At 54.8% G+C, this 27,340-nt stretch overlaps 2 protein-coding genes and 1 long non-coding RNA gene across 3 annotated transcripts; 2 read left to right on the top strand and 1 right to left on the bottom strand.

Moving 5' to 3' along the window:
* Positions 1-7,006: 7,006 nt before the first annotated feature.
* LOC136368302 (uncharacterized) lies at positions 7,007-9,404 on the bottom strand. The gene is made up of 2 exons (XR_010744824.1): positions 9,221-9,404; positions 7,007-7,234 (listed from the first exon to the last, which is right to left on the bottom strand). It is a non-coding gene; the product is annotated as an uncharacterized lncRNA (long non-coding RNA).
* A 1,395-nt stretch (positions 9,405-10,799) lies between these two features.
* Positions 10,800-23,742, top strand: DUSP15 (dual specificity phosphatase 15). The gene is made up of 16 exons (XM_066331058.1): positions 10,800-11,299; positions 12,828-12,861; positions 14,763-14,845; positions 15,290-15,339; positions 15,963-16,037; positions 16,493-16,664; positions 16,836-17,044; positions 19,144-19,235; positions 20,562-20,833; positions 21,299-21,488; positions 21,690-21,730; positions 21,987-22,092; positions 22,381-22,482; positions 22,565-22,960; positions 23,053-23,171; positions 23,276-23,742. The coding sequence occupies exons 1-16, from the start codon at positions 11,279-11,281 to the stop codon at positions 23,417-23,419; spliced, it is 2,106 nt and encodes a 701-aa protein (XP_066187155.1). The 5' UTR covers positions 10,800-11,278; the 3' UTR covers positions 23,420-23,742.
* Positions 23,743-23,775: 33 nt separating this feature from the next.
* On the top strand, positions 23,776-26,835 carry FOXS1 (forkhead box S1). Its single transcript, XM_066330767.1, has one exon. It carries the CDS (start codon positions 24,601-24,603, stop codon positions 25,945-25,947), a length of 1,347 nt encoding a protein of 448 aa, XP_066186864.1. The 5' UTR covers positions 23,776-24,600; the 3' UTR covers positions 25,948-26,835.
* Positions 26,836-27,340: the final 505 nt, after the last annotated feature.

Raw genomic sequence — 27,340 nt, forward strand, 5'->3', positions numbered from 1 at the left:
CTCCATGTGTATGTTCCTTGTTGGGGGTTTATGTGAATGCTTCTGGGGTTTGGCTTCAGAGCTGCTCCTTTGTCACACTGGGAACAGGAGTAGGAGGGATTGGGAATCCTCCACATGCCTGAAGCACAGAAGAGGAGTTGTGCACGCCCGTGGCATTCAAACAAAGCAAAGCTGTACATCTGAGGCACGTCAGGAATCTCTAAGGATGTGTGGGGAGGAGCAGGAGGAGGCAGCATCCTTTTAATCTTGCTGGGAAAACATATTCCACTGTTGGAAGGCAAGAGATGACAGAAATTAGGCTTTCAGGACTGGATGGAGGGATAAAACATGGGTATATTTAAAAAAGCAGCCTGAGGAGGGCTGAGCAGGAATAGTCACTGAGTTTGTCTTGTAGTAAAAGGACAATTGATGTGACCAGTAGTAGTTTCTGCAAAGGTTTTAAAATTTGCTGTTTTCTGCACTCCCCCCTCTGAATGTGCTCCCCCAGGTATTTAACTTGGTCAAGAGCATAACATTAAAAAAAATTAGTGATAATTAGTACATGACTACAGTGAGTTTGATTTTTTTTTTCTGCAGGCAGGAAAGCGTGTGGGTCCAGCCAAGCCCTTAACTTTTTGAACTTTCGTAGAAGTATTTCTGGGTAGAGTTTCAGAACTGTAAACATGGCTGTTGTCCTTTTTCCAGCCCTGAGGCTGCTCACCCATTCTGCCAAATCTTGCATGAGCAACAGAGCTGGGCTTGGTTCCTGAGCCTGGTCCCTTGCTCTCTTTCCGTTTCTCCAGCCATGACAACATCAAACAGAGCACCACCATTTCCCTGGCCCCCTGACCACCTTCCAACCTAGCAAGGTTTTCTCCTGGCCTGGCCAGTTCTAAATAGGCTTCAAATTACAAAGTTCAAAAAAATACTCTGTATCTGACCCCTTAAAACTGAGGTGTGACTTCTTTAAACTAAAAAACCCAACCACCAGTGCTTGGTCTAACTTTTAAAATTCTGCTGCTGATGCTACATACCCTAAATGTGTCTCTGTCCACTTCAGGCTTAACATTTCAGATACACAGACTAAAAATAACAGAATTACTATCTGAACTGTCTTGCCTGCAGCTTTTTCAGCAGCTTGCCTGTTTCCTGGGAGCTAGAGGCAGCTCACAGTGCCACATCCCAGTGTTGGAGCTGCTCTTACATAACCCATGTGGTGCAGCCAGTCCGTGTCTCTGTAATGTGATGGCAGGGTTATTTTTACAGTCTCATGGCAACAGGTTTTCTGCTCTCACATGTTTCCATAGTAGTAGCAGGAGGATGATCAGGTGCCTGCCTGCCCTAAAAGCTTTGTTTTCCTGTGCAGAATGTGTTTAGCCCTTTTGTTTTCTTACATGGAACAGAACTGAGCTCTGCAGTGCAGAGGGCCAGCTGAGCAGTCAAGCATCCCTGTGTCAGCTAAAATACCTCATTCCAGCCCACTGCAGCTTCCAAACTGGGAAACTCTGAGAAGCAAGGGAGCCAGTGCCTTGTGCTGAGCCAGTTGTGTCCAAAGAGAAGTGGGAGCTGCTGCTGCCCAATACAAGGGGAGAGTGAGCTTCATCCATGAGGGTGTTTCCCACCCTAAACTTGGATCAGCATCATGCTTTTGCTGTGCAGCAAGATTCCTGAAGAGCTGCTTTGTTTCTTCCTGGGACACAGCAGCCACGATCAAAAAATTAACAGGCAAGTTACACAGCACCTTCCTCTTCCTGCCTGTAGAGGCGAGGTAATGTTTCACTTTCAGGTGAGGCTGTATTCAGGTTTTGTTAGCTGGAATCCACAGCCAGAGATGATGGTAGGCACAGTGAGGTGTGCATGGCAAAAGGTACAGTGTGTATCAGCTTCTCCAAGTATGGAGAATCCAAGTACTGCTTCTCATCAGTAAAATACACAACTAGCTTCAGGGAAGTGCTCAGTAAACAGCCACCACAGTGACTGCAGAGAGTAATTTTTGGAAAACATTTTGTGCTTTTAGTTTCCTGATTCCATAAGAGCTCACACACCCATTCTTGCTCCTCAATGAAGATGTGCATTCCCCTCTGGTGCCAACAGCTTCAGGACCAAGCAGGACACCTGCCAGCACTGGATGAATTCTGCACCTAAATGTGCATCTGCCATGATGTTCTCATTCACCAGAACACCCAGATCTCCCCCTCTGGTGACAGGCCTGTCATTCCAGACCAGGTCAAAGCCTCCAACATGCTGCTCCTTTCCTGTGGCATCAAACTCATGGACTGAAGTACCTGAGCAATGACAATTCCCCAGCTGCATGCAGGAATCAACTCTCAGACAACCAGGACACAGCTGAACAGCTGAAAGCAGGAGACATCTCTCTGCTATTAATATCTGGGGTTAGCACAGTTGTGTAGTCAATGACAAAATCCTGCAGGACCAGCTGCTGGGAACAGAGCTCTCCAACAGCAGCACGAGTGGGAGGCACAGTGCACAAGGACCTCTGACAGAGAGCTCTTGTGCAAGTCCTGGCTCCAACACGGGCTCCAGTCCCTTGGCAGCCCCATGCTGCCTTGTTTTCCCACTCTGAAGGGGCAACATGCTTCCTTACTTTGCTTCTAGATATTCATCATTTAATCACTATGAAGGTTAGAGGATTATGATCAGTTGCCAAGAAAATCATGAAACCAGACCATCCATCCCAAACACTGTAATAAAACTCCTCAAAAAGTGATAAACATCTTCACCCCCCTACTCTCCCTGTTCACAATTCAAAGTGAGTCTTTCAGAAGATGAACTTGAGTTCAGTCTCCCTGGCAGCTGGCAGTGCAGGAAGGTGAAGTGTTTACCTCCAGAACCCAGCTGAGGAGATATAACAGTAAATTAGGGAGAAACAGGCAGTTTTGCCAATGGCTCATTAAGAAAAATGCCTGCCTACAAAATCATTACCCTGCTAGCAGGCAGGAGTGAGTGTGAAGCAATAGGAAATCCAACCCTAAATCTCTTTCCCATGTGCTGAGCCAAAGAACATTCTGAGCTTGTTGCAAAGTTTCTATTCCTGTTCTTGATGATACTAAAGAAAAAAATACTCCCTTTGGCTTCCAGAAAGAAAAGTGAAAAATAAAGTCATGCTGAAGCAGTAAGTGCTGAGGAAGATTCACAGAATGAGCATTAACCCTTTTTAATTGCAGATGTGGGTGTCTGCTGGGAACAGGTTCCCAGCAGAGTGTTCAGATATCTCTCTGAGAGCGCAGCAGCACTGTGATGACATCGAGGACTTTCATTCCAATTCATTTCTTTCCTGACTAACTGAAGTTACTCTGGCCCTTTACCTGCAGGCTGCTTTAGCAGTAATTTTGTTTGAGGCTGTGAATAGAGTAGACTGTGCACATTAAAGCTATCCCAGACCAGAACTGAGCTGAATTTATTTGTTCATTTGAAATAAAACTGTCCCCAGTGGCACCACATGAAATATTGGGCTGAAGCTGGCAGGACACAGTGCTGTAACAAGTAACACCAGTGACCGTGCTTATTCTTCCTTATTAGAAGGAACAGTTAAATTAGAGGCATGTCATAGGAGAGCACCATCAGCATAAGTCACATCTAAGGGAAATTGCCTTACCTATGATTCTGGTTGCTCTTTACATGACTAAAACTGAAAGAATAATAATCATATTTTTGCCTGTCATTTTTGTAGTGCTATTTGCTGTTTCGGTTTCTCTCAACTCTTGCAATGACAAATCAGTTGCGCTCTCGGCTTCCTGCTGTTGCAATACTTGGGTTGCAAATGTAGCAGATAAATTTCTGAGAATTTCATGATAAATATTTTTCACTTCACCAGGGAGAAAACCTGTGTTAAAAAACAAACAAGCAAAACCAACAGAGTCAAATTCTGTTTTAAGGGGGCCTTTTGTAGTTTAGTACCCTCAGTTCCTGGCCTGCATCTCAGTCAGTACACCATGGACCTGGTGATGTTCATTGCTGGCAGCTAAATCACTCTGGGGGGTGGTTTATCAGTGCTGATGGGGCACGGCTGCAGGACACATTAGCAGGAGAGATGATCATAACCCTCCATCTCTGGCAAGTGCTTGGATACTTGTGATTTGCTGGTACTTGGAGGGGAACATCTTCTAGAAATAGCCACGTTGGCAGGGTTTCACAACATAGGGCTAGAGATCTGACAGAGTTATATGGTGCTGCACCCAGCTGAAGTCTGATACTCTGATTTAAAGCAGCTATATCCTTCCAGGTGGCAGCTTCCTTCACAGAACCAATTCCCACAGCTGTACACCTCACTTGCAGCACCACACCAGCTTGCTTAGCCTGCAAACCCCTACCTGCAAGGTGTGAAAGCATCACGAGACACCCCTGTCCAGGGCCAGCAGCTGACCTGACACTGTAATCCCTTGTCTGCTTAATAACACATTGAAGGTTTCAGATCCTTATAGGTTGGGATGTCACAGCCCAGGAGCTCAAAGTAGCATTTGTCACTGCTAATCCCCTTCTGAACACCGGATGAAAGTGCTTGTCCATATCCACAACGAGAACCTCCACTGGCCCTGCCCCACCCATGGGAGTCAAGCACTGTCCAAGTTGCTCGATCACCAGCCTGCAGCCTTGAGACATCCAAACAATTACACAAAGTCATCCCCAACAGATTACCACACATTTAGTCCATGTGATTTGTTCTCAATCATAATCTCCACAGCACAACACGAATTCTGAATAAAAGGCCAGACACCAGAAGGCTGGGGCCACCAACCACACTCAGCAGTTAGGTTCTCCAAGCTTAACTGCTATATACCTACAGGAGAAAACAGTCCCCAGAAGTTCCCCAGCAGCAGTTGACCTCCTCTCTGCTATCAGGGTACTGCAAAAACTCTCTTTTCCCTACTGACAAGAGAGATTTATAGAAGGGAGCAGCCCATAAAATGGGATGTTCAATACCATCCTCCATTACGCTCAAACACCATTCTCAGATTCATGAGGGATCTGACAACCTATTTTTTTCCTTCCTTCCTTTCTCTCTCTCTCTCTCAGCTGCCACCTCTTGAGAGAGGCAGCTCAACAGTGACAGCTGTGTGCAGCAATGCCAGCCTCGCTGCACCTCTGAGGTCTCAGAAGAAAAGGGCTAAGCTACATCTACCTCTCAGGAGTGCACTAACCAGAACATTATTGAGTCTCAAGTAAAAAACATCCACCTTATAGATGCACAAAGCAACGTTAAAGCAGAAGGCTGGCCCAGCCTCACACCTAAAGCTGCCACCAAGGAATTCACCTGGCAGTGTGTCAGAAGAGGCAGCACAGTTAGGTGGCTGCAGCACACGTGGCAGCTGGCAGGGCGAGGTCAGCACACCTGCATCTGGCAGAGATCCCACAGCAAGCAGCCTGGAATAGCCGGCAGGCAGCATGTCTCCCTGTCTGGCCAGGAGCAGTCAGGTGCAGCCTTTTGTGCTGCCACGTTTGTGAGAGGAACATCTGGGCTGAAATAGTGATAAAGATCCAAGACAAACAGACACTGAACAAGCAAATATGCAATTCTTACTCTGACAGTCCTCTGTCCCCCAGCAAAAATTAATTATTTTCCTTGTCTGTCCCTAACTATCTTCCCAGTTTTCAGCCACTTGAGCTGAAATCCAACACACTGTTGTGTGTGGGCTTCTAATGGACGAAATCTGTGACCATCATGTAGACCACAGACATTGAAACTGCAATGATCAAATCTCATCCCTGGATCCATGGGTGGTGATATTTTTCTTCTCCTTATCTTCTATTATTCTTTCTCTTATGTTTTCACTTTGGTTTTTTAATATATTTTAATAGAAAATAACCAAAACAGCTGTATGCTTCCTTTTCTTTTAAATAGTTTTAAAACAAACCTGCCTCATATATGCACATAGGTGAGACAGTGTACTTTTCACTCTAATTCAGCCCAAGGGATCTATTAACAAGAACCTCAGTTACCACTCAAAGATGGGCGGTAACACCCATCCCTGGAAGTGCTCAAGGCCAGGTTAGATGGAATTTGGAGTCACCTGCTGTAGTAGAAGATGTTCCTGCCCAGGGCAGGGGGCTTGGAACAAGATCTTCACGTCACCATGTCTCCAGACCTTGGCACACCCTCTCCCAAGTTGGCCTTGCTGTACCTGCACCCTGGAAAGGCTTTCGATCATTTAGAGCAAGTGTGAACTCTGCTGAACTTTCACAGAGAGAACTGATGGATTTTTCTGTCTCCTAAACCTTTTGGCATACCTTTTGGGAAGATGTGTTAATCAAATGAAAGCTATCAAACTCAATACAGCAGCAAGTGTGACACATTGAAAATCAAATAGTTCCCTCCCATGAATCACCCTGTCCTTACATTCTGTGAACCTAAAGAAGAAAAAAGGCTGCCAAAATTCAACCACTAAAAGTAAAACCGGGAGTGACATTTCAGCTTTGTTCCGAGCTGATTTGTCACACTGACATTTCCAGTGATCTGGTGACACCAGCCTTCCAATGAAAAAGGACTGGAGAGAGACAGGGTGACAGCAGCAGCGACGGGCCAGCTGAATCCTGTAGGTGTTTGCAGGAGTTGGAAGTGACAAGGTTCGTCTGATGCATCTAATACCAAGCAGTAGAACTGCACAGTTCTTTTCTCACCCTGCTGGAATCTTAGAAAATCCTGGGTTGAAAGGGACCTACAAGAATCTAAGTCAAACTCCTGGCCCTGTTCAGGACCACCCAAAGAATGTATAGTATAAATATATTATAATATTATATATTATATATTATATATATATATTATATTATTATATATATTATATATTATATATAATATATAATATATAAAATATATTATATATTATATAATATATATAATATATATTATATATTATAATAATATATATTATATATATATATATTTTTGAGATAATATAACCCAGTTGCTGCCTAGTGTTAGATGTACATGAGATTGGAAGTTTAAATATAAATATGCACACAAAGTGTAAAAAATCAGATCCCAAAGAAAGTATTCAGCCATTTGGGAAAATCCATCGTAAAAACCTTTATTGTTACCCTGGAGAATGGTGAAGGAATGTGGCAGGAGGGTGGCAAGGGAGAACAGACCAAGCACTGGCAGAAGGAGAGGATGAAAAAAGAGCAAAAGAACAAAATGCCTGTTGGATATTCCCAAAGAAAAGACAGTCGTTCTCACCTTCTTCAATCAATTATACATTTCAGTTTTCAGGAACATTCTCCCACCTTGTGACTTGCCAACCTACAGATGGAAGAGCAGACTTAGTGGCTTTAATGTTAGCATTTCCTGCAGTTTTCCAGAATTTCAGTGCAGAAGACCTGCATAACCTGATTCATCAGCTGCTCGTGTGCAAGCATGTTTATTTAAGGTTATGGGGGCAGGGAGATTCAACAAAAACCCCCTCAATATTTGTGTTTGGAGGATTCCTGGAGGAAAGGCAGAGCAGGCAGCCTATGGGGAACTCCCATAGCACCGAATAAACAAACTCTGTCACACGCTTCCAGAAATATACGTAACGCAACATATGTTGTTGGGAATTTTAAGTCCCATTTTAAATTTGTGTATGTTACAGAAGAGCTTAATTAAACAGGAAAGACAAAAAAAGATGTTGGGGAGCTATGGCAAATGAGCAGAAAAATCCTGAAGACAGCCTAGGCTGCACATTGGATAAAAGAGGGTGAGGAGTGGCCCAGATAAGGACCCCAAGGAGCAAAGCTCCCACAGTGCTGCCCAGGTCCAGCTTGCTCCAGTCCCAGGATGTGGCACTGAGCATATCCTGACCTAGTACAGCCTCTGAGTGCAGGAGTGGGCAGCCCAGGACGTCACAACACAGGGCTGCTCCAGAACACAGACCAACAGAAGGAGTAACATGGAGTTTATTTTTACTTGCCTGCAAGTTTTGAGGTCAGCCACAATCTATTTAAGTTGTTGGTATAATTTCAGTAATCACAGGCTTTTCTTAGATCCTTATTTACTGTGTTCTGATTTTTTACCATGTTAATTGAGGTTGTGGGGCATAAAATCAGCTTAATATAAGGGTTTTGTTGCCAATTAACACTTCCCATTTGTAGAGTTAGATAATAACTAGCTGCTATCCTCCTGGTTGTAATTCATGAGTTAGTTTGCATAATTACCTCCTAGTCACTTCTCACAAGGGTAAGACAAATCCTCCTGTCCCAGCCTCCTCACCAGACCTGCTGCACAAAACAGAGGGACTGCTCATTCGCAGGGGTGTGTTTTTAATTATGCACCATAGCACAACACTTAAGTTGTTAAATGGCTTGAATCCTCTGGCACAGGCAAGGCATTTCTCAGTGTCCTGTGGCATTGTCAGAATTTCTAAAGGAAACACAATTTTTCCTTAATCCCCAGATCGCTGGCTGAAGTGGAAACTGTGGTGTTCAGCACAGCTCCAGGTTTGGGGGGACAAACATGACTCAGAGCATAAGGTTGCCCTTCTCTACCAGCAGGGCAGAGAGAACTTCATGCCAACCAAATTCAGCCCAGCTTGTGCTCCTGGCTGGTGGTGGATATCCCTTCCCAGAAGTGTTCAAGGCCAGATTGGATGGGGCTTTGAGCAACCTGCTCTAGTGGAAGATGTCTCTGCCTGTGGCAGGGGGATGGAATGAGATGAACTTTAAGATCCCCTTCAACCCAAACCATTCTGGGCTTCTGTGATAATGGAGTCTCCTGTAATCTCTTCATATTCTCAGGATGGAATTCCACCAGACTTGACATCTAACACAATGGGATTTCCCTAAATCCAAACAGATGTTTTCATAGCTCCATCTTTGGGGGCTGCCCTAATGCTCATTAATCAGAAGCCAAATTATCCACCTGTCCTGCACACACCTCCACCTTCTTGCACACCTGCAGCTGAACTGAAAGATTTCAGAGTATGAACTCAGCCATAACTCCATAACCAGAACCCCTGGGAGCACAGTCTGTTCCTCCACACACAGCTCTGAACTTTACACCTTCACCACTGAGTTAACTTTGGCTCTACAAATAAACTGAACTGACTTTTGGCTGCTGAAATAAACTCTTACACAAGAAGCAGTGTTTTGGTGGTACATGTTGATCAGGAACCTGGCCAGGAGCACGGCTGCTCCATGTTACCTCGCTCTGCCCAATTCTTCCTGAGGGTTTCCTGCATATTTTCCTCTTCCTCTGAAGAACGAAGACATCCATTCATCTCTCACTTTCCTTGGGAAAGCACACACTTACCAGTTTCATAACCCAAGTGATGCCAGGGTTCTTGCAAAATTCTTTCACAAACAAAGAGTACTCTGAAGGCATTTTGAGGGTCTTCAGAATAAAGGCACATTTTCTTGCCTCAGGCATTCCCGCTTCCCTTTCTAACTGCTTCCGAAACCTCTTCAGATCCTTTGCTAAGCAGCTGTTCTGACTCAGCTGGGTAGAAAGAGAAATACAAGATTCAGCACAACAAATGCACCCACAGTATGACTTGCTTTAATTGCCCTTGAGAAGCTTCTGGGGATCAACTGCACCACATATTCTGAAAGGAAAAAAAAATGGATACCACTGAGAACTGCTTTTTCTTTGCAGAGGAAGAGGATCAACTTCAATTCTCTGTCCCCCTGCACAAATACTGGGAGCTAGAAAAGAGCAGATCTTACAGTCCACATTCCACCACCCCTGCTGTAACTTTCCTGTGCAGCCAGCATCCCCCTGCCCAGGGCAGGCAGCTGCCCACGGTCACCCTGGAGCAGCTCAGCCACAGCACTCCTGAACCACCGCCAGTCAACCCAGTGTTACAAACCACCCTCAACCTCCCTCCAGAGAGTCACAGACTGGTTTGGGTTGGGAGGGACTTTAAAAGCACATCCCATTCCAGCCTCTTTCCACGGGCAGGGACACTTTCCACTAGACCAGGCTGCTCAAATGCCTTGCCTGGGTGAGGGCTAAGGCTCCCAGTGGGATCACATCCTGCTCAGCCAGTGTGATGCAGGGGACACTGGCCAGGAGAGGACAGGGCTGTAGGTGTTTATGCATTGGAAGGCGCTGCCCAGGGAAGTGGTGGAATCACCATCCCTGGAGGTGACTAAGGAAAGACTGGAGTGGCACCCAGTGCCCTGGTCTTGTTGACAAGGTGGTTTTCAGTCATAGATTGGACCCCATGATCTCAGAAGTCTTTTCTAACCTAATTAATTCTCTTATACCTGTAGCATCTAAACCTACTCATAGATACCAACCACATGCCCCATACACGGCGGAAGGCTTGGGAAGTGACGGGGAAACCTTGCCCTCATCTGCACACGGAGAGTATGGGGCTTAACACGCTGGCCCGGGGATGTGCAGGAATTGTGATACAAAGCCGGGAGCCCACCGGGAGCCCACCGGGAGCCCACCGGGAAGCTCCGGGCCCGGCTCGGGGCCGGGCCGCGACCCCCGAGCCCGCCCGTGAGGGCGCCGGAGCCGCCCGTCCCCATGGCAACGGCGCGGCTGCGCGCCAGGGGGCGCCCTCGGCACCCGCACCCCTCAGGGCCCGGCCTGATCCCCCCGCCCGGCCCCCGGCCCCCGACCCGACCCTCCCTGCGGGCTGGCGGCCACCGGCGCTGCTGCTGAGCCCCTCGGCCCTGCTCCTCGCTGGCACTGCCCGTCCTGCGGCTTTGCGAAAGTCCCCAGGACACTCCTGCAGCCCGGTGAGCAGGGCAGGGATCCTGCGGCACCTGGCTGCAGGTGGGCACGGGCAGGGGGAGGTGTGGCGCAGGCAGCGGTGGGCACGCTGCGGGCAGGGCAGGGATAGCTGTGGTGCATGCAGGGGTGGGCATGGCGTGGGCAGGGGCGGGCATCCTGCCGGGCGCTTCGCCGCGTGGCCGCACAGACTTTCCTTGATGGAGCGGGACAAAGGTTTTGTTCTTCTCCCAACAGTGCAGCCTTGTGCGGCCGCGGGCAGCGGCGACAGGCAGCAGCCAGCGCGGCCCCGTGCTCCCACGCCACGGCGCAGGGGGGGAGTTTCTCCTCCTTTGTCTGCTCCCGGCCAGGCAGCAGCCGGTGCTCGGCAGCGCCGGAGCAGCCGGGGAAGGGCCTCGGCAGGAGCCGCGGAGGACGGCGGCCACGGTCCGCTCTGCCCCGGCACAGCCACCGGCCCGGCCTGGCCGCGCTGGGAACGAGCAGCGATCCCGGGGGAGCCAGGCTCTTCATGACGAGAACCCGACCAGGCAGAGGGGACGGCAGCTGCGCCCGGGGACGGCGAGGACGGCAGCATTGGGGACAAGGACACCCGCGCTCCGTCCCCACCCCCGGCGCCCGCCATCGGCCATGGGGAACGGCATGAGCCAGGTAACGTGGAGCGCTGGGGCGGCTGTTCTGCGCTTCGGCCGTGCTCGTCCGGTGCCGGAGGTGGGAGACCCTTACCTGGCGGCTGCCTCTGCCGTGCCAAAAGTGGCGTTTCACCTGCCGGCACCGGTTCGGCACAGGGCTCGGCTTTTTGTTTATCTACCGGCAGAGCAACACCGGAGGTGAAACAGGCAGGGACACTGCGCTGGGACAGCTGACAGCTGCCGGGGGCGCGGGGGGGTGGAGAGCAGGGGTCACAGCGAGTTCCTTCAAGGAAGGGGGGAACTTTTCCCAACACCTTTAATCCCAAGGAACCAGCACCAAGCATGCGCTGGGAACACTGTATGACCCCGAGCCTGGTGGTCCCGCACCCCCTGCTCAGCGGGGCTTGGCTGTGTGTGGGGTTCGGTATCACGGGCAGAGGGTATAGGCACTATTTATGTATGTGCTGCCCTGTTTTCTTCTCTGAGGAGCAGGTCATCAGGGTGCTGGGGACAGGCACATGCTGTTTATTCATGGTTCAGTGTCCTGCCCTTGGGAGCTGCCCTTGCTAACTGGCGCTCTCCCACCCGCTCCTCTCAGTGCCGCAGCTGCGAGTTAAAGGCACCCCGTCGATAGGAAATTGATCTAAAATCGCAGGAATCACAAAAACTCCTTCTTTAAACTGTTCAGTCGAGAGAAACGTTTCCAAATGTAAGCAGTGAGACAAGTGTGAGTCCAGCTGTGCTGGTGAAAATCACCTCCACCTGCCCTGAGCACCAAATATTGCTGCAGGGAGAAACCGGCAGAGAACCGGCTGGATACAGGATTGAACTCACTGCCCAGGCTGTGAGTGAGGGAGAATATAAAATAGCTCTGGCTGACAAGGTTTGCAAGGTGTCCTGCTTCTGCATCTGCAGTGCTGTTAACAGAGGCCTTGTCAAGTAATTATCTTTTCATCATGAGAAGTGGAATTTCCCAGGGGAAATGAGCTGAAAGCATGGTGTCCAGAGCAATCTGTGCCTGGGCTGTGAGAAATGGGCTTCCTGCAGTGCAGAGTGAGGGGAACGAAGCTCAGGGCTGGGAGGGGGACAGCTACATCCCCTACAAGGTTCTCTGTGCCTGTTGCTTTCCCATCCCTCGAGCAGCAGGGCTTCCACAGGTCATGGGTATAGTCCAAGGCTGTGCAAAGGTATATGAGACTTGCTGAGCTCAGGCAATAAACCCCAACGGAGGACTAATTGATGATAAACAGGAGGAGCAATAAAAATGCCATGTCTGGCTCCCAGTGCCCATGCAGTGCCAGGTAGTTGCAGGTGCCAGGGCTTCATCCAGCCCCACATCCTGGATGCCAGGGCAGTGGCAGCCCTGGGAATACACAGGTCCAGCTGCCCCAGCACTGATCCTACCCCGGGGCTGGCGATGGTCATGTCAGTGCCAGAGCTTTGACCCCTCCAGCCAAGGTCACTGCTTCCCAGCATGGGTACCAGCACAGTGGGTACCACAGCACAAGGTCTGTGCTCACACTGCCACTTCCCTTTGTGTCCCACAGATCCTTCCTGGCCTCTACCTTGGGAACTTCGTTGGTAAGTGGAACCCAGCTGCTGCAGAGATATTCTCCATCTGGGGAGTGGGGCTTGCTAGAGGTGGTGTCTCCCTGCCTGCAAATGCTGCCTGACATCCTGCCTGCACCCACTGCTCTGTCTGCACCCACAGCCTGCTCTGCTCTGTCACCCAATATGGGTTGGCAGCAGTGGGAGTGAAGACACTGTGGGAAAGGCAGGGCAGAGACCCCTGCCTTTGCATGGTTTCCTTATTTAACAGCTGAGCACTTGGAATACGTGGGGGAAAGGAGCCAAGGAGGAAATATGGATTCTGTGCCAGGAGCAGAGAAGCTGGTGGTGCCACACAGGTGCAAAGGAGCAGGACTGGGGCACTTCAGGGTAATGCTCCCCAGTTTTGCAGCTGTAGAAGAGACCAGAGGGGGCTGGCCATCCTCAGGAGGGAATTTCCCAGAGACAGTCACCCCTTCTCACACCAAGTCACTATTTTAAGGAGTTTTCATTGTCAGGGGACAGTTAATGACCAAGTGTTGGCATCTGCTGTGACAAACCAGCATTTATGAGTACTCCTGCCTCCCTGATGGCTCCTTTGCCAGCTTGATTCCTGCTGTAAGTGCTGTGGAAGTTTAAAACCACTGGTGTGAATTGCTAAGGAAATGTCACTGGAGTGGCAGCCCTGTTCTCCCTGTGTCCTGTGGAGCACTTTGGGTTGGGCTGGAGGGGCTGTGGGTTGCTGGAAGCACAGGGACAAGGGCACCCAGCTGCCAGGTTCATCAGGGTGAATAGAGTTCATCCTGTGAGCAGCCTCTGCTGTGGGGCCTAGGCCTGATGCCATCCAAACACTCCTCATTGCTCTGCCAGGCAATCCAGGGTGACAAGATTCTAGGCCTGCAACATTAAGCTCACAGAGACATTTCCTCCAACTGGAAGCTTTTCCAGCACCAGGAAGCCTCGATTCCAGTGTCACCACTTGCTGTCACTGCCTGCCAAGGCGGATGGGAAGGTGGCAAGTGTGTGAGTCCCCACAGGGTCCCTATCTCCCTCCCGACACAGATCGAAGCTTCCCTGCAGAGCATCTCCCTTGAGGCTTGCTCCTATTAAAATTCACATCATGCTGTTAGCACATCCCAGTCTGGATTCCTGAGCCAAGGTTTTACACTACATGAAAGTTCAGAAACGCAAAAGAATGAGATGGGGAAATGTTTCCCCTCCTCTCTGGCCACTCTTTCTGCATCTGCTGGTTGTAGCACGGAAGGGAGACACTTGGAAGCTGCTCAGCAAGACAAGCACGCTTCCCTTCCTGTGCAACAACTGCTGTGCTGGATCAGAGGCCAGGATCACATCCAGAATGCTGAAGCATTGGTGAGAGGCAGGGCATTGCCTCAAACACTCAAGGACACCCCATTTCAGTCCACGCAGCAGAGAGAACAGACCAGAGATCAGCAAGTCACTGCTCAGGTGTTTTCTACAGAAAATCAGAGTTTGTACAAATAGCTGTAGCTTCACTTCCATAGTTCACAAGATAAAGCAGTTCTCTCAGACTGCAGCAAGTCCCAGTGCTACGTGTGTGTCTGCTCAAGGAGGTGTGGGCAGGGCACATGTCTCCTCCCAAACTGGGGACAAGTACAGGCAGGAGGGACACTACCTGCTGACCCAGAGTGTTTCTGTGCAGGGGTTAATGGTTCAACCAGCATGAGCAGCAGGGAGAAGGGATCAGGGAGAAGCCTCTGGTTTGGGATCATGGGATTGGCATGCCAGGTTTCTGTGTTTGCCCATGTCTGCACTGCTGAATGTGGGGGTGGGATGCAGTTGATCTGCTGGAGCAAAGCTCTGTGTGCTGGCTGGCTGTAAAAGCAGGGTGGGAACGCTGTGGGAAGAGAAGGGTAGGCAGTGAATACATGTTGATATCTGGTTTTATCCTTTAGATGCCAAAGACCAGGAGCAGCTAAGCCGGAACAAGATCACCCACATTGTTTCAATCCATGAATCCCCCCAGCCCTTGCTGAAGGTAGGGTCCCGCACCAGATGTCAACCTGTAGACTCCTGCAGCTCCTTCCATGCTGCACATTCCTTCCCCCTCTGAGCATCCCATGGCACGTACACCTCTCCCTGGTAACTGATCCCAGAAGAGCTGGGTGGCCCCTCGGCATGGGAAACTGGCTGCCTTGTGACTATAACCCGGCCTTGAACACTGACGGGAAACAATTTCCAGCTCTCCAGACTCCTCTTGTTTCCCACCCCCTCCCACGAGTTGCTGGTGTCCCCTTGCCCTGCCCTTCACCCCAGCGATAGTGTGGCCCCACGCCCACGCAGGGGGGATGCAGTGTAGGGGAAGCAAAACCCTGTAGGCAGCTGTGGGTGAGGAGCAAAGGCACTGCCAGCCCTGCTCTGACCATGTATGACACCCTGGCTGCAGTGTCTGAGCTTCCCCTCTTCCTATTCTGTCTTCCAGGACATTACCTACCTCCGCATCCCCCTGCCTGACACCCCTGAAGCCAACATGTGAGTACTTTGGGGAGGCTGGAGTCATGCAGGGAGGTGGGAGGGTGACCAGAGGTGAGGGTTCACAGCTCCTCAAGCCCTCCTTGTGCTGCCTCCAGCTCCTCAAGCACAACGACCCACAGGCTGGAGATGTGACACCATAGTGCAGGGTACCAGCCCTGGACCCCAACAGCATCCCAGTTCAGTGACTGCTGTGAGAGTATAAGCCCTGAGTGAGGTGAGGTGAGGGGCAGCCACTCTGCAGCACCCATGAAGAGGAGTAGCAAGCATCCCCCCAGGAAGTGTCTGGAGAGGGGAGAGCACATAAAGGGTGTGGAGGCAGCCAAGGGCACAGGCGTGGCTGGAGATTCAAGCAGCCAGTTCCCACTGCCCCAGCATGAGTCACACAAGTCACAGGGCAGCCCCGTGCATCCCCAGCACAGTGTCCCCTTCTGTGTCCCCAGCACAGAATGAGCTGGCAAATCCACCTTTCCTTGGGAATAAACAGCATTGAGCTGCTCAGGTCTCAGCAGTAGCTGGCAAATCCCCTAAAACAACTAACATGCAGGGCTGTTCTGCCTGCAGCTAAAAATGCTGTTCCACCCCTGAAGTTCTTATTCTGTCTGGTTTATTTTTCTTGCTAGCAAGAGGCACTTCAAGGAATGCATCAGTTTTATCCATCAGTGTCGCCTGCATGGAGGGAACTGCCTCGTCCACTGGTAACGCTTCTTCCCCTGTGCCCACTGCTGTGTCCCCCCAGCTCAGCAGGTACAGCCCCCAGCCCCTCACTTTAGCAGCACCCCCTGATCAAAGCCAGCCTGTGCCAGAGGGCTCTGTGCCAATGGACCCACCCAGGATCCACCCTTGGCTGTGGCTTGTGACTCAAACCCAGCAGGATCCAGGCAGTCCTGGAGCCAGGGCAGCTTTTTGCTGCAGCTGAGCGCACGGGATGAGCAGGGTTTGGGGCAGGCAGCCAGGCAGTGGCTGCTGCTCCCATTCCCTGTAGAGGAGTGGGTATTTATAGGCACTGATGGGCCAGGACCTTGGAAGGTCTCAGGCCTCCGGGAGAGCAAGTCCTTGGAGAAGAAGAACTGAAATATCTGAGGCACAGGGGTGGAGGAAGAAGCAAACATGGGGTCAGGGTGTGCCACTAACGCCAGCCCTTCTTCACCAGCCTCGCTGGCATCTCCCGCAGTACCACCGTGGTCGTTGCCTACGTCATGGTTGTCACGGAGCTGAGCTGCCAGGAGGTGCTGGATGCCATCCGAACCATCCGGCCCGTCGCCAACCCCAACCCCGGCTTCAGGCAGCAGCTGTCTGAGTTCGGCGGCAGCGCAGCCCGCAAGGTGGGACAAGCCTCTGCCACCCGTGCCCTGCTCAGTGGCTGAGCCTGCCATGGGTCTCAGAGCAAGGACAAATCCTGAGGGGATTCAGTTTCTTCCCTGCTCCCCTTGCTGGCAGGCTTGGACCTGCCCTTGTAAACCAGCACTGTATTTTACTTCTCACTCCTTCCCCAGGTCCGCAGGCACCTGAAGCAGAGGTATGGGACATCCCCTTTCAATGATGAGGAAGAAATAAAGGCCTTGCTGCCAGTAGGGAGAGAAGGAACTACCAGGACAGAGGGAGCTGTGCAAGGACTGGTCCCCAGAGCCAGAGACATGAGGAGCACAAGTCCCTTCCTGCTGCGAGTGAAGAGGACGTTCTCCTGCATCCCGGCTTGTCTGAAGTGACCCAAGCCACGGGAGAGCAGTGAGCATCACCCAACAGCCTGGAGAGAGAAAGGAGATGCAACACAGTGGGACAGAGAGCACTGGGCAGGAACCTGCACAAAGCCCAGCTCCTTCTCTCCGGGGGTGGGAATGTGCCACCCTCTGTCTGGGTGGGTTTCATGGACGCTGTTGGGCTTTGCAGCACATGCTGGGCTCATCTTCCTCACATCCAGTGTGCTGGGGACACAGATCTCTGCCCCTAGGTCACTGCAGGCTCCTGCTTGGGGCAGAACACAGAGGGGGTCTCCTCTGCCACAGGCAGAACCCAGGTGTTGCCAGCAGCAGCTTTAGCACTTGGGTACCCACTGCATGGCCTCAGGGTGCACGGGAGAGCCAGTGCTCCCCTCAGAGCAGTTTTCCCACCAGCAGCACAAGCTCCCAGTGTCCAGGTGGCTGTGGAGCAGGGACACACCAGTGTGCCAGCAGTTAATGCCACCACACAGGCTCCCAGGCAAGGGTCCAGCTCCAGACTGGCCAAGCACAAGCCTTGAGCAAGCACTGTAGCTTTAGGAATCCATTGCACCCCATTCCCACCTATCCCAGGGCACAATCTGTAACGGGTGGGAACCAAGCATTTAACCTGGCCAGACCTCACTAGAGCAGAGCCTTAAGCCATTTTGCTTAAAGACTTTCTATTGTCCCCCAGTAATAAATACCCTTCTCTGTGGTCTGACTCTCCTGTGATGGCCGGGTTGGCCGGGGATGCCAAGGGGGAAGGTCCCAGCATGGAATCAGTCTGGAGCTGCTGCTGGCCACTCTCTGGAGTGGGATGGGGACACTGGTGTGTCTGGATAAGGCTCACCCTGCTGCCTTGTGGGAAGTTGACAGGGGAGGCAAGAAATATGAGTGCCAGGGCAGGGCTCTTTGGGGACAAGCTCTGCTCCAGGAGAGGTTGGCAGCAGCAGGTGGAAGCTCTGCTGGAGTCTGTTTCACTGTAGCCTCTCCACTCACTGGATCCAGGAGCACCAGGTCCAGGAGTCTGCTGGCTCCAGCTGCTGGGAGAACTGGAAGCCTGGCACCAGCTGAGTATCACAAGCCCCAGACCTGTCCTATTTACACCTTTTCCTGGAGCAGAGTCTCAAGTGGGAAAATTGTGAGGATGCCCAGCTGGGTCATCAACATTGTCCCTCTTGGGACTCAGAGCATGTTTCTGGGGTACCCCTCAACCCTGCCTCCCCTCTCCTAGGGGGAAGGGATCCCCAGGAGACAAAGCTTCAAGACCAGGGTTCCTTCTTGCTGCCAGCATCTGTCTGCTGAGCTGAGTGCTGCCTTGGGGTGACCCAGGCAGACTGGGAGCTCCACCCTCTCTGGGCGATACTGAGCGAACTAAATAACCAGGGGTGCATCATCCTGCACCATCAGCTGTAGGATTCCACTCTCCTCCCAGTTCCTTCCAGGCTCCTCCACCCACTCCCTTGCCCCCAGGACAGGCTTTTCAGCACCCTTTGGCCTCTTCAGCACCCAGCAGGGTGAAGTCCTGCAGCCCAGAATCTGGGATATATCTGTGCCCCATGCACAGCTACACCCTCCCACACTGGGACATCTTATGCCAAGGTCTTTATACCCAGGGATTCCCCTGTTCCCACTGTAAACCTGGCCCCTCCAGCTCAGCTCCACAGCACAGCAAAACATATTTATTCTGGCAGATCTGGTTTACACAGCTTGGAAAAACCCGGACAAGGGCAGGGTTAGCTATGAGTTAATGTTTGACTCCCTTTTGAAGCTCATTTTGGCATGAAAAGTTTAAGGGTTAAGCAGCTTCACCTTCCCTGGGAAGGGAGAAGCGTGGTGAGGAATACAGTGGGGAATCTGGCTCCTGAGCGTCCTCGCTGATGCCCGGGTAATTAGATCCCCCGGGTCCTGCGTCACCAGGCGGCTGCCACACCACATGAAATCCCCGGCCGGCCGATAAAAGGCCGGCCGATAAAACTTGTCCCGGCGGGCTGGGGCTGACAAACGAGCCGGCGGCTGCGATTATCTCCCGGCCTTGGATGTAATCAGTGCAAGCCACTGGGAGGCTGTGCAGTGACTCGTTGCCATCGCTCTGCTTCCCAAGGCAGAAAGGGGAGATGTGGATTCTCTGTCGGTCAGTTCCCAGGGCCTTTTCCCAGAACGTGGCCCAGCAGCTAGCCCAGATGGGGGGCACAGGTACTGCCTGGGCTTCATTTTGCAACAAGGGGGTCCCGGACAGGCTCAATAAGGAGAGAAAACGGCTGCCAGTGGGGCTTGCTTGTACACCCCATGTGGCCCCATGTGCCCTCTGTGGCACGTGGCTGTGCCCTGTCCTCACATCCTGTGAGAAAGCCCAGGACTGGGCTCTCTGCCACCTATTATTCATTTGGAGACTTTGCAGCCCCAGTAGCTCTCAGGAACTTCTCTTCTCCTCTTGGCCAGAGGTGACTTTCTCTGACTCAGAGCAGGAAAGGAGACCTGGGGGACTGCAAAAGGAGATTTGGGGGGCAGCAGCCGAGCAGAAGAGCAGGGTTTCCCTGCACAGTGACATGAGACTCTGCAGTGATGGAGGAACCAACACAAATGTCACCTTAGCATGGCCCAGTGACCCAGCCCGTGCCCTGCTGGGGGCCACTGGGGAGCTGGTGCAGGATGTGTCCCACCCCGGTCCCGGCAGCCCTTGGCGCAGCTCATCCGCCCTTCCCACCCGTTTCCCGTTCGACTCAGCATCCAGAGCCCCACGAGACAGAAGTGAGCATTAGAGCAGAGGAGAGATTTGAGACATGGGGACATGTGACTGTTCACACCACCCTGGAAACCCCGTGCTCTTGCCTCAGCTCCTGCAGCTCCCCACACCCACAGAGTGAGCAGCTGGTCCTACGGGAGGACGCAGTCCCTGGAGCTGGGACGTGTCCATCTGGATCCCCAAAGCAGGAAGTAAAGGGAGCAGGGTCCCTTGTCCCCTTCGGGGAACGTGTGGGAGACCTGACACTTTTAGGGGAAGCATTTGGGAGGGGTGCAGGAGAGTTCCGTGTGCCCTCTGGTGCCTTGAGCTCTCTCCCGTGGATACCATATGCCTGCCTCCCTCCCGCGAGTGCAGGGTGCCTGTGTCGAGAAATACACCTGGTGCAGGTATCTCGGTATGTAAATTACCAGTGCGAGCAGCACATTGTGTTCTGCACAACAGGAAAAGGCTGGAGCCCCAGGCAAGAGCCGGGAATAGGCGCCCACCCTTTGCCTAACAAAGGGCACTTTCCAGGATGGGGGGGTCAATCACCCAGACCCTCCGCAGGAGCCAATGAACAACGGGAAGAGCCTAAAATCACCACTGATGTACATGGGGGCACACACTGTGAGGGTCTGAAACTTCCGGGGTGCCTTTTTTGGGGATCCCTCCCGGAGGCACCAGCTCCAGCTCTTCCCATTGCTGTAACCTTCTATTACGACATCACTTTTTTTTCCTGAACACAGATGTCTGACGCTGCCGCGTGGGGAAAAGTGGAGCAGAGAAAAAAATTTAAGACCCGTCTCCCCACCTTGGGACAGCCAGAACTTACGGCGTGGGCCAGGAAAGGGAAAGTGAAAGCAGGAGCCGCTTTCGGTTTCGCCGCCGGGCCGCGATGGCGGAGCTGGGGGCGCCCATGCGGCTGAAGGAGTGGCTGATCGCGCAGATCGACAGCGGCCGGTACCCGGGGCTGCGCTGGGAGAACCGGCACCGAACGCTCTTCCGCATCCCCTGGAAGCACGCGGCCAAGCAGGATTACCGGCAACAGGAGGATGCTGCGCTCTTCAAGGTACCCCGGGCTCCCCGCGGTCCCCACCCGGCCCTGGGAGCATTCCTGGGACTGGCCCCCGGGCTCCGTGTGCGCTCCCGGGGCTCCCCATTGCCCGAGGGTCTCCACTGCCCAGCTCCGTGCGCGCCCCGGAATCGCTCAGCCAGCTCTGTGCAGCCGAGCTCCATGTGCACCTCCAGGGCTCTCCATTACCTGGCTCTGTGCGCAGCGCCAGGACTTGGCTCCGTGGCACACACCGCTCAGCTCCGTGCGCTCCCGGGGCTCCCCATTTCCCAGCTCCGTGTGTTCTCCTACGACCCCCCGCACCACCCAGCTCCCTGCAGTCCCCCAGGACACGCAGCCCCGGTTCCCCACTGCCCCCCCCAACCCGGTGGACTCATTCCCCGCTAGACCCCCTTGGACAACCGCACGGGGGGGGTCAGGTTGTCACAACCCCCACAGCACAGGGCACCCTCTGTCCCTCAGGCTTGGGCTGTCTACAAGGGGAAGTACCACGAAGGGACGGACAAGGCCGACCCCTCCACCTGGAAGACGCGGCTGCGCTGCGCCCTCAACAAAAGCACCGACTTCCAGGAGGTGCCCGAGCGGAGCCAGCTGGACATCTCTGAGCCTTACAAGGTGTATCAGATCGTGACTGACAGAGGCTGTGATGCAGGTACATCCCTGCCGTCCCTCCTCCTGTGCCAGATGTGGGGTTGATACCTGAACCATGCCTGTACAAGCCCCGTGCCCCACAGACATTACCCTTCCTCCCCGCTCCTCTTCCTCTCTGGGTGTCCTGGACAGCCAGCTGTCTTCCCTGGGGCTGTTCCTGCCGTTTGCCAGGGGTTCACCTGTTCTTTCTTGCTCTCTGCAGAGGACAGTGACACACAGTCCCCAGGCAGTGAGGACCAGCAGGTGAGCCTGCCCTGTGCCATCCAGGCAGGGGAGAAGGTGGGACCCTCAAATCCCCCCCTCACCCACCAGCTGCTCCCCTGCTTGCACACTGCCTGCATTTCTCCCACGGGGCATCACAGAGGGTCCCCCCTGTGCCACACACTGCCACACTCAGGCAGGGGATCTGCTGGCTTATGGGGTCCATGGTAGAGGCTGGAGCTGGCTCAGGATCCCCCGCTGCCAGCTCAGCCCTCACCAAAACTGCCCCTACCCCCAGGGCAGCACTGCAGGAAGTCCAAAGAAGGAGGAAAAACGTAAGGACGTGCTGGAGAGTGCCCATGTGTCTCCACAGCCCCGGCTCTCTGGCCACCCAACTGAGCGAGGTGAGGAGGGTCCCCCTCTGAGGGATGGGGCTGGGGGCAGGGAGCACATACTTCTGACAGGATCCTGCTCTCCTGTCACTCATGCAGGCAACACCTGTGGGAATTGGGGTGGGGGCTGAGGACTCCCACTCTACCCCAGCAAAGCCATGCCCTTAGGAGATATAATGAGGCACAATAATGAGCAAACTCAGTAGGAAGTGTGGGCCCAGGGGGTTGGGTCAGGAGAGTGCCTGGGAGCCCTTGGGGTAACTGTCCATGTCTTACCTTCACATTTTTGCCCTGGTCCAGGGTGCTTTGTGAGGGGAGTCTTCTGTGGCTGGAACCTGACCCATGGCCACTTTGTTCCTGGACCCCAGTCTTACCTCCCTGTGGAGGATGTCAACAATTCAGGTAAGGAGCCGTGCTGCAGGCAATGCCCTGGGTGGCCCCACCAGCCCAGACTGCCCATGAACTGACCCTCTCTTTGCCCCAGACTGCTGGCTCCACATCCGCCTGTACTACTGCGATGTGCTGGTGAAGGAGGTGACCACCCGCACGGCCGAGGGCTGCCGCATCACCACCAGTGCCATGCCGGCCAACAGCGAGCACCTCTACAGCCCCTCCTGCATGGAGCAGATAAAGTTCCCCCCACCACAGGTGCTCAGTGGCCACGGCCACGTGGCCTGCATGACGGATGTGCTGGAGCGGCTTTTGCCCCACCTGGAGCGTGGGGTGTTGCTGTGGGTGGCACCTGAGGGGGTCTTCATGAAGCGCCAGTGCCAAGGCAGGGTGTACTGGAATGGGCCACTGGCCCCGCACAAGAACTGGCCCAACAAGCTGGAGAGGGAGAAGACTTACAAGCTGCTGGACACACAGCAGTACATACAGCGTAAGTCCCTGGAGATGCCTCTCCCCTCAGGAAGAGGGGCAGGTGCTGCCCTGGTGTGGCTGGTGGGGGCTGACAGGTTTGGTGTCTTGCAGAGGTGCGGGAGTACCTGAGCAATGGGCAGCTCATGCCTCAGTACCAGATCTACCTGTGCTTTGGGGAGGAATATCCCACCAGAGCTGGGCACCCCTTCCAGAAGCTCATCATGGCTCACGTGAGTACCCACTGAGGCTGGCAACCCCCAAGCCAGGCACAGGGACCATTGCAAGGCAGAGACACAGACCTGTGCCCATCCTCTGTCCCTCTGTGCCTCCACAGGTGGAGCCAGTGTTCGCACGGGAGCTCTTCCATCATGCCCAGCGCTTGAGGCCGACACTGCTCTGCAATTCCCCCCAGCAGCCCTGTGCCCCTGGCACCTCCAGCCACGTTCTCCATGTCCTCAAACAGCTCTGCCAGCCCTGAACCTAGCAGAAGAGGAGAGCCCAGTTGCCATAAAGTCTCAGAGTGGGAGGCTTTGAGCCCCATGGCCCCACTCCAGCTGCATGTCCTGAAGCAGTGCTCTCAGGGTGCTCAGTGTGCAGGACCAGACAAGGACAGATGTTAGGTGGTGTGGACAGGTGCTGCTGCCCCTGTGATTGCTGTATTTATTCCCTAGGAGTCCCCTAGGTGGGATTAGTTGCATACCTGTTCAGCAAGCCAGGGCAGACCTGGCTCTGTCCTTGCACCTTGTGCTGCCAGGACTCGCCATTGCAAACCTTACAAATAAAGGTGGTGTTTTCATATCAGTGTTGGGGGCTGGCTCTGGTTTTGGGGGGCTGGTGCTGGTCCAAGCAGGGCACAGGTGGCTGGGGAACCTGAGTCCAGACAGAGCGTCATGTGGGCAAAGCCAGCTCAGCCACAGCCAGAGGGAAACAGCATGACACAACTCCCTGCCCCAGCACTGGCTCCAGACCTTCTTCTCATCCCAGCCCCTTGGCAGGGGTGAAGGGAGCAGCAAGGTGCCTGTTAACTGCTCTGCTGACCTGGCAACACAAAAGGCTGTCCCAAAGGCAGTCACTATCTCTGCCTCAGTTTACACTTTTGAGTGGTGTGATGGGGCTCCTGGGGCCTGTGCTGTGCCCAGAGATTTGGGAACAATGCAGAAACCTGGCACAGGATTCAGCACAAGCCCTGGCTGGGGGGGCAGGGGCTGAGACACTGGGGTGGGCAGGGGACAGACGGGCATCTGGGGGCAGGCAGCACCCTCAGTCCTGCCAACACCCTTTACTCAGCCTCACTCCAGGCCCAGCTGCGGCCCGGCTGCTCACCGTGAGCAGGGCAGGATGAGAACCAGGTCGTGGGAAGCTTCCGTGGGAAAAGGGGCTGGGGGAGCCGGGGGCTGTGCCCGCCTCTGCCCTGGGGAGGCTGCGGCTGTGCCAACCCGGGGGCCACCGGCTGCTGGCCGCAGGCCTTGGCGGCGCATCCGTCCGTCTGTCCGCAGGGACCAGTGCTGGACGGCAGAGCCCCGCTCCGCCCTGGGCGGCCCCTCAGAGGAGGGGCCCGCCGCCCCCTCGCCGGCCGCCGGGTTTTAACGGGCCGTGCTGGGGCCGTGCGGCAGAGCGGGATCAGCGGCAGAGCCGGAGCGGCGGGGGCCGGCCGGGAGGATGCAGCCGGACCTCCCCGTCGGCGACGCGGCGCTGCGCAGCCCACCGGTCCCTGAGCCGGCCGGCGGCGCCTTCCCCAGCGCTGAGGCCACCAAGCCACCTTACAGCTACATCGCCCTCATCACCATGGCCATCCAGAGCGCGCCCGAGCAGCGCATCACCCTCAGCGGCATCTACCGCTACATCATGGGCCGCTTCACCTTCTACCGCGAGAACAAGCAGGGCTGGCAGAACAGCATCCGCCACAACCTCTCCCTCAACGAGTGCTTCGTCAAGGTGCCCCGTGATGACAAGAAGCCGGGAAAGGGCAACTACTGGACCCTCGACCCCGACTGCTACAACATGTTCGAGAACGGCAGCTTCTTGCGGCGCCGCCGGCGTTTCACCAGGAAGAAGGGCCTCCGGGATGCCCCAGGCACTGAGGGAGACGAGGGGCGCGGGAAGACCCCCAGACAGCAGGGGCGAGGGCTGCCCGCTGCCCCGCTGCCGGAGAAGGGGAAGGCAGAGGGGGGCTACACCTCGCCGTCGGCCACAGGACGCCTGCCGAGCCCTGCCACTCCGTCTGAAGGTGCCGGGGCGCCAGGTTGCGCTGAGCCGTGTGCCCGGCGTCAGCCGCCCAAAGCCAGGCAGCCCTGCCTGTACCTGCAGGACATGCCACAGCCCAAGGGGCCGTTCTTCACGGCGCCCGAGAGCCGCCCGCCCAAGGAGACTGTCTTCGGCGGGCTCCCGGCGGCGCTGCAGCTGCCCCGGCCAGGTCAGTACCCATTGCCCGGCGAGCGGCCGGCCCAGCACCAGCACCCTGCCCTGCTGCCTGCCCTGCTGCCCACCCAGCACAGGGACCCCCCGCAGGACTCGCCGGCCACCCCAGACACTCCCCCAGAGCAGCTGGAGGGCAAGGAGCTGGCTGCCCCTGGTTTGGGGCCGTGTCAGCCATTCGGGCAGGTGCCACCTGCATTCCCTGGCAACCTCCTCGGCACGGGCAAGCCCCCCCCATCCTGCTTCCTGGAGGGAGAGGGCTACACGCAGCCCCACCTGCCCGTGTTCGGCTCCTTCAGCCGGCCGGGCCCCGAGGCGCTGGGCAGCAGCTACCAGTGCCGGGTGCAGGCGCTGAGCTTCTGCATGAAGGAGAGGCCCTGCAGCACAGCGCTGGAGCATCTCCTGGCCGCAGCCCCCCAGGCCTCCACTGCCCACCGCCAGCCACCCTTCGGGGCCATGGGGCCACGGGCAGGTGAGCAGAAGGAGCCATGGGGGCCAGGGACCACGATCCCACTGCAGGGGGGTAATGGCTACCCCCTGGGGCTGCCCCCCTGCCTCTACCGGACACCCGGCATGTTCTTCTTCGAGTGAGGGACTCCCCAGCCTGGGACAACCCAGCAGCTAATAAAGCACATTCCCCAACGTTGCCTCTGTGGTCTCTGTGCCCCATTCGAGGTGGGCAGTGGGCAGGCGCAAACTGGGGACCCGGCTCAGTTGCTGGCTGTGGGATACACATGCCCAAGGCTGCCTGGCACAACCTTCAATCCCCACCAGTCCCTCCATCCGTGATCACTGACTGGATGGTGAGGCCGTGTGGGGACAGGGCATGGCCTGCGTCAGGGCGCTTACACCCAGGTCCTGTGCCCCAGGGAGATGCGGGGATAAGGTCCTGCCCCAGTGTGGGGCCGGGAGCCCCTGAAACACCATCCCATGGTACTGTGAGGGAACTTTGTCCCAGGGGGTCAGGGAGATGTGCTGCAGCAGAAGTTATCCTTCAGTGGAGCCCCACTGTCACCTCGTTGTGCCTGGGACCCCTCCAAGTTCTGGTTTTGCACAGGATGTGACACATGGCACAAGTGGCACCAGCCTCAGTGTGTGGCCCTGCAAATGGACCCGTGTTGCCCCAGACAGACTGCAGGGAGGCACCAGCAGTTGTGGCACAGTGTGGAGGCTCTGCTGTGGGGAGGACAGGGCTCCTTCCCCTCTCTTGTCCTTGCTTGTGGCTGTGTCAGTGCCTGGCTGGGATTCCAACTAGTCCCTGAAGACTCCGAGACCAGGGCAGCCCCAAAGATGGGCTGTGCCAGGGGCTGCAGCTCTGATGGGAACAGCCAGGAAAGTGGATTCCTCTGACCTGAATCATGCAGGGTGGCTGCCAGTGAAGAGGCACCAGCTGAGTCACCGCTGTTGACACTGGGCTGGGCACAGGGATATGCCCAAACTGGCCAGGCTGGGGGACACTGGGGTGAGCAGGGTCCTCACATAGCCCCAGGATGGAACCTGGCCATCAGCCCCTTCCCACACAGTACTGGGACACCTGAGCACTGGAGTGGGGCCAGAGTGATGCTGGCAAAGTGGGGGGCTGTGCTTGCGCCCCTCATCCTGCCAGCTCCAGGAGCAGCACCGCCCAGAACCCACGGCATGGCCTGCCCCAGGATAGACAAAGGGCTGGCAGCGGCTCTCTGTGCTGATGTAGGGACCAAACCTGTATCAAAGTTCCCCCACCTCCCCAAGGCCAGGGGGACTCCAGTTTGGCCAGTCTCGGGGGTCTCTGCGGGGGCGGTGCTGGCACGGAGGAACGCTGCCGTCACTCAGGGACCGGGAGCACCGCGGCCGCGTCAGCTCTGCTATCAGCCCCGCTATCAGCCCCCAGACGGCTGCTGCTGGGCCATGGCTGTGTCCCAGCGCCGGGCAGGGCAGGGGGGCCGCCCTTCATCATCGGGGGCCGCCACTCAGCCCTGGGCCTCTCTTTTCTCCTTTTTTTCCC

The sequence above is a fragment of the Sylvia atricapilla genome, chromosome 16 (genome assembly GCF_009819655.1).
Source record: "Sylvia atricapilla isolate bSylAtr1 chromosome 16, bSylAtr1.pri, whole genome shotgun sequence".
In the NCBI taxonomy this organism is placed as follows: Eukaryota; Metazoa; Chordata; class Aves; order Passeriformes; family Sylviidae; genus Sylvia; species Sylvia atricapilla.